The 6,612-nt window shown below is 34.2% G+C and overlaps 1 protein-coding gene across 12 annotated transcripts; it reads right to left on the reverse strand.

Moving 5' to 3' along the window:
• Nucleotides 1–2,239: 2,239 nt before the first annotated feature.
• Nucleotides 2,240–5,544, reverse strand: LOC105125544 (Shugoshin C terminus). 12 transcript variants are annotated; one of them, XM_011026048.1, is made up of 14 exons: nucleotides 5,257–5,544; nucleotides 4,906–4,954; nucleotides 4,758–4,866; nucleotides 4,605–4,642; nucleotides 4,405–4,513; nucleotides 4,288–4,311; nucleotides 4,125–4,193; nucleotides 3,975–4,016; nucleotides 3,792–3,888; nucleotides 3,653–3,710; nucleotides 3,478–3,552; nucleotides 3,291–3,365; nucleotides 3,104–3,193; nucleotides 2,240–2,980 (listed from the first exon to the last, which is right to left on the reverse strand). In XM_011026048.1, exons 1-14 carry the CDS (start codon nucleotides 5,300–5,302, stop codon nucleotides 2,668–2,670), a joined length of 1,194 nt encoding a protein of 397 aa, XP_011024350.1. In that variant the 5' UTR covers nucleotides 5,303–5,544; the 3' UTR covers nucleotides 2,240–2,667. The 12 variants fall into 12 exon arrangements, with proteins under 12 accessions (XP_011024350.1, XP_011024351.1, XP_011024344.1 ...); XM_011026049.1 differs by having other exon boundaries at nucleotides 4,758–4,852; nucleotides 4,892–4,954; XM_011026042.1 differs by having other exon boundaries at nucleotides 2,240–2,977; nucleotides 4,758–4,954.
• Nucleotides 5,545–6,612: the final 1,068 nt, after the last annotated feature.

Here is a 6,612-nt window from a genome sequence, read left to right on the forward strand (position 1 = left end):
TCCCCCCCCCCCCTCTCTCTCACGCACGCACGAATACTACAGTCAGCAAAAGAAGCTGAACCGAAAAAATTGTTGTGGCAAAGGAGCTAACGGTAGGGTCTTGAATTCTTTCATGCGTGTCCTCTTGGACAGTAAAGTTATCCTTGAAAGGGAAAAGGAATAAGCGGCTTCCAATTTGACCAATCTAAAAGAACGAACAATTTAGGAGCAAAAATCTAATTAATCCATGCCTTGCTTTGTTGTCCCACCTACACGTTATGTTGCATTTCACTCACATGTATACATGCAGGCAACTTCATTTTCACTAAACTGCATCTGTCCTTTAGGTTTTTGGTGTGGGGTCTCAAGCGGTGCGCCAAGAAAACTATCTACAGCTTCAACAATGAAATGATGAGAATTGATCAACTTCCATTTTAGGGTTCATCGGGTCTTGCGTGGTAGAAGACCTAGAACAACTAATTGCATGTTACCTAAAGAAATGTATGGAAGGAGAGAGGGAGTCAGTCCACTGTGGTTTGTGTGTATCATGATATGTAAGGCAATACAAAACCTAGTAAACCCTAGCTATGTCGACGTCGATATGAAACCAAATTAAAGTGTTCAACGGATGTAGCCATCTAGGCATAATATATATCCATCATTGACCCGAGGTTTCAGAAGTTCCATGTGTATATGATATGAACACATTAAGGTCGCAGCTCCTATATATATTGTATTTAAACAATTATTAACTATGACCAAATTTAACTTTAAACCTTTCATATTTTTTCCCAGGGCATGCATGTAATTTTTCATGAAGTATTAGTGTACAATCTCATTGAAAATCTCCAGGGACAGCAACAGAAAACACAAGATCTTGGACACATATCTAGTAAATAATTTTAAAATCAAGAAAAAAGAAATGAATTTAAAGTTCCCCCCCTCTATATATATATATATATATATATATAATCTATAATACTAACCTTTTTTAATATAATTATTTATTTCCTTTTCCCGCTTCGTGCACAAACGCGGTTTGGAGATGTTGAAAATGATGTTTAAATCAGCTCCTTTTGTCACCTCACTTTTCTCTCACTTTTTTATCTCCTTGCATGTGAGACGGTGATGGTTGCTGGACCCTGACGTCACGATTTTCTTTTTTTCGGTCCCTTTCTTTGCTCAGATTTCTTATTTTTAACCAGTGTTTTACCCCACCTAAGTATAGTAACTGGATAAGTAGCAAGAATGGAAAAAACAATTACTAGAAATTGTCTTCCAACAGTCAAGCATAGCACAACAATAAAGCAAACTCAATATTTGCTAATCAATGGTTAGAAATTTAGAATCCTTCATCCAAGTTCCAAGATCAGATGTGATCAAAAGAAAACCTAGGTTGTTAATCAATTTAAATTAAAGGTGGTGTTTGGCAAAGTTGTGAAAGTTATTTTTTAAAATAATTTTTGTTTAGAAATATATTAAACTAATATATTTTTATTTTTAAAATTTATAAATTACAACATATCAAAACTACCTAAAAACACACGAAAAATAATTTAAAATAAAAAAATTCAAAAAATAACAAAATGATGATTCAATACTTGCACCATACAGTCTCTTCAATACACTAAATTTATCTTGTTGATTAATTATTATTCTAATTAGAATGTATTTGTTTTTGTAGTTGAATACAATCCAATCATACACAAAATTCAACCATAAAAAAAGTAATTTTTCATGTTTTTTTTAATTTTTTCTTTTTCTTTTTTTTGTGAACCTTTCACCCCCAACCGCAAAAACAGACTCACCCTATCCTTACGCATGCTTCTCCAATTTACTTTTCCTCGACACCCAAATCACCATTTCCGAGCCGTTTGAGTTCCTGGCCTCAGCCAGTGTCAAATGGTGCCAGTTTGTACTCCAGTAATGATTGAATGACACAGATTTAGGGGTCATACGAATCCGTGTACATCAAGGAAGAAATAAACTACTAACAAATCATGAATGCCCATCTAAAACTAATTATTCTGATTACAAAAATGCTTCACAGCTTTGCAAAATAAGCCTATACGCGAACAAATAAGAAGACTACAAAACGAGTTTTAATGTCTGCAATATCATAGACAAGGAAGCAAAATTTATGGGAGAGAATGGGAACCGAGGTTTTGGGGCCAGGTCGTACTTTCATTAACCAGCACGTACTGCTACACCGACATTAGCACCAGCAATTTCTATTTCCAGTAAATACAGCATTTAAGCATTCAACATCAACATTCTGCTTTATAAGATTAAAATCACGATCACAGCGACACAAATGTTGGACATGGGTAGCTGTTGGCAATGATGTTCTTTCGACTCTGATTTAAAACATACGAACAAGATAAAATGATACATGACAGATGCAGCAGGGTCATTTAGAAGGAAGTTTGATATGGTCTCTTTTTCCAGGAAAGGGAAAGAAATGTAAAATTGCACATAAATGTGTTGCTTGTGTTAAGGCCCACCTCAAATACTTGATGAACTAAACGTAGACTGATTTTGTGCACTTCCTAATCATCAACTGACCTCGAACCATAATAAAAGAAAATACAGTAGCTTGAAAATTTACAGGGGCAGAACGTAGAAAATTTGCATACATATCCTCTCCTCTGCCATCCTCCGCGACAAAATGAAAGGTAGAATTTCAACTCACTCACTTCTTCGCATCTTAGCATTAAGTGGAATTTCCTTGTAGGTCTGAACTTTCTCGGCTGCTCGACGTGTGGGCCGAAAGGATGTCCTTCGCAGTTCTTGAGTTTCAAATCTACGGACACTGTTCCCTGTTTCAGATTCAATTTTAACAGATGTAACTGATGATGTAGGACAACTTTCACGCACTGGGTCATCATGTAATGGAGGAATATGAAAATTAGCATCATCTTTCTGAAACAAATTTTCAGCTGGTTCTTGTAATTGATCCTCAGATTTAACGCTAGTGGATTGCCTTCCTGTACATATCCTGCTTAAACAAGCATAAAAGCGTGTACAAATCCTTCATTTCTCTTAAATTATTTCTAGAATGCTCAAATCAAAAGACATTTACAAACTTAAACTATACAGGATTCCGGACCATGTCTGGACTAACCTCTTTGTATCAGTATCCTTTTCAGTGGGTTCTTCTCCAGACTTAAACCTAGCAGATTGCCTTCTCAAACAAACACTGCCAGGAGAAATACTAAGCAAGCTAAAAACTTTAGAGAAAAACTAAAATCACTCATAAATATATTTGTGATCTAAAGCTTTACATGATTCTGGACCATGTCAGAACAAACCTCTTTGTATCAATATACTTTTCATTGGGTTCTTCTCCAGACTTAAGCCTAGCAGATTGCCTTCTTAAACAAACGCTGTCAAGAGAAATACTAAGCAAACTTAAAACTTTAGAGAAAAACTAAAATAACTCGTAAAGACATTTGTGAACTAAAACCATACAGGATTCTGGATCATGTCAGAACAAACCTCTTTGTAACAATGTTCTTTTCAGTGGGTTCTTCTCCAAATTTAAACATAGCAGATTGCCTTCTCAAACAAACACTGTCAAGAGAAATACCATGCAAACTCAGAACTCTAGAGAAATGCTAGATCACTCAGCATGTCAAATTTCAAGCAGCTATAGAGTAATTGCAATACAAACCTCTTCTTCTCAACATTCTCTTCAGTTTGACCTGGTTTAACAGCACTGGAATCCAAAGCTGCATGGAACCAATATAGAAGAAGTTGGCTTTATAAAAGAGTTTCTAAAATTTTGAATACATGTATAGCATACTAGTTACATTGAACTTTTGATTGGCGCTTCCTTTTTGTGTTGCAAGGTTTATTGTCCTCTGGTTGAGAGAATTGCGCTGCCTTGTCACCTTTGATGGTTTCAACCTACAAGAAATGACAAAAAAGGATGAAATACCATGCTGGATACACCAACTTCCCATAAATTCCATTGACGTCACTTGCTCAGATACCTCATTTCTCATATTCTGGCTTCTAACTTTCTTTGTTTTCTCCTAAAACAGAGAGGGTTTTAGAAGTCCGTCGCCAATATTACTGACAGGTGACAGCAACTTGATGAACGTATTCAACAGAGAGGAAAAAGGAACAGCAGCTAAACATACCTTCAGCTCCAGTTTTTTGGCATTAAGCAGGCCATTCTTGCATCCCAACTCATGTTGACATGCCTTAAGCTGAATAGAAATGAACCAAATAGTTACCACATAAACGTTGCAACACAGCGAATTGAGCATGACAATTCAATGGCTTGCATACATAAAAACATACCTTATCTTTACCTGCATTTAGTTCCTGCATTTTAAGGGAATAATTTAGCGTCACCAAGGACTCAAAATTTGATGCAATTTAAATGCGATTGAGAAATTGATTAGTGCATGACATTACTGCTAACATCTGGCTGTTTGTTTGGGCAAGTTGCAGATTCTGTTGCTGTAGTTGCTGATAATTGAATCTCAGTTTCTGCAACTCAATTGCACTCAACTCGATGATTTTACTGTTGACCAAAGTTAAGAAAAAATGGCACAATAAATCACCAACAAGAGACAACAAAAATTTGGGGAAAGGAAGACAAACAAAAAGGATACTTCCTATCTGCAACAAGCTTTGTCAATGCCATGATATCCTGTGACCACAATGTACGGCCCCCTAAATAAAAACCAATAAGCTAAATTCTAATCAATGCTCAAGAAAGCACATCAATACATGTACATCTAGTTATTGAAACACTCAAAACATACCCGTTGGAGCTTCTCAACATGCTCTTTACTAACTAAAACAGATTGTGATTTCCCATATTGGTTTCTCTGTGACAGGTTGCTAATATCAGCAAGCATTTTCCTTTGCGCAGGAAAACTGTTAATGTCAACAAGCGTTTTCCTTTGCGCAATTCCGACCAAAGACCCCTTTTCCAGTCTCTCTCCCTTTATTTTGACACCTGAAACATTCCCAATTTCATCGATCACGCACTTTAAGCTATTATACACAGCGCTACCAACTCTGATTTGAATCATTACTAATTTTCTGATAAATCAAACAGAGATGCACAATTCCTTTTAACTTTTTCTAACCCTTCGCAATTCAAACATCAATAAAAGCCCTGAATTAAACACAACAAATCGATTTTACCGAATAAATATCGCATAAAGATCCATCAATAGTATAAAAAAAATTAGAGATTTTGCGAAATTTTACACACAAAAAAATGAAACAAGATTACAGAGAGAAAGGAAAGAGTACCTGCAACATTAATGTTTTCTGTGTCAAGAACCGGAACACCCTCCATAAGCTAAAACCCTAGAATTTATCTCTATTTTTCTCTCTCTGTAAACCCTAATTCTGTGTTTCTCTCTCCAAAACAAATCGATTTTTCGTGAGAAAGATCGAGATGGTCAAAATGGTGGAGAGCAGGGAAAATGAAGGGTAGAAATGGAAATATGTATTTGGCAATATGGGAGGGAGCCAGTTTTATTTTTGAATTCGCTGTCAGAACATGCATCCAGGCTCCTGAGGTAAAGATGACGGGCCGTCGTTTGATTGAGTGAAATCGAATGCGTTGAGTAGGCCATGTGGCGTTTTATTATTTGTGCCCAACGGATCCACTAATTTCTTAGCAAGATTTAGGTTTCCGGGATTATGTATTTGAATACAGTAGATCGATGTGAAAAATGTATTATTTTAAAAACTTAGTTTTAATCAACATATAACTGGCTTAAATGTTCTTTTTATAATCAAATAAAAAGATATGTATTTAGATGGTGAAAATTGTTTGGAATGTTGATTAAATAAGAAGGTGGGTTTCATTTTGATGTATGTAAATTAATCTAGGAATACCCAATGCTCGCCAATATAATTGTTTGTGGTTAACTTTGTTTCTTTTAATACGATAATATGCCGGAAATTCAGCTTGTGATCTCCTTGTAATGTCAAGAGATTACTGTCGCTTAGAACTGGAAAATAATTAACTCTTTCTTTTAGTTATCATGAGAAAACCAAACTCAATTAGGTGCATTGAAATTGAACTAGTGATTGGTGAGCATGTAAGTTTGGTTACGTGTTATATGGTATTTTTTATTTAAAAATATATTAAAATATTTTTTTTACATTGATATATTAAAATTATTAAAAAAATTATTTGGATATTTTTTTGAAATAAATATATTTTTTAAAATATATTTCAAATACAAAAAAAAATAATTTTATATTTATGATGTTTAAAAAAACCATATTAAATAAATTTAATATTTTTTATTAAAAATTAACATTACATAGCAACCTCTTAAAACCAAACGATATAATATATTTTGAAATATGATTGTGATTATTTTTAAAAATATTTTTTATTTATAAATATATTAAAATATTATTTTTTATTTTTTAAAATTATTTTTAATATCAACACTTCAAAATAATCTAAAAATATTAATTTAAAATAAAAAAAAATATTTTTTTAAATAAAAATAACCGGGCCAAAAATAGAGAAACGCACCTAGAGTGGACACTGGACAGCGTTGGTCAAGCAATTCTTGGACTGGGCTGTCATGTCATGGCAGCCTTCCTCTCTGTGTTAAATGGGCCAACTTTTTTGTGAAATGG

Source organism: Populus euphratica, unplaced genomic scaffold, assembly GCF_000495115.2.
Source record: "Populus euphratica unplaced genomic scaffold, PopEup_1.0 scaffold22.1, whole genome shotgun sequence".
Taxonomy (NCBI): Eukaryota; Viridiplantae; Streptophyta; class Magnoliopsida; order Malpighiales; family Salicaceae; genus Populus; species Populus euphratica.

Coding starts and splice junctions, on each gene's coding strand:
- LOC105125544 (XM_011026041.1), bottom strand. CDS start 5,302: ATGGAGGGTGTTCCGGTTCTTGACACAGAAAACATTAATGTTGCAG. Junction 3,889..3,974: donor GCCAGAATATGAGAAATGAG/GTATCTGAGCAA, acceptor CATTTCTTGTAG/GTTGAAACCATCAAAGGTGA. Junction 3,366..3,477: donor AAGAACATTGTTACAAAGAG/GTTTGTTCTGAC, acceptor TTCTCTTGACAG/CGTTTGTTTAAGAAGGCAAT.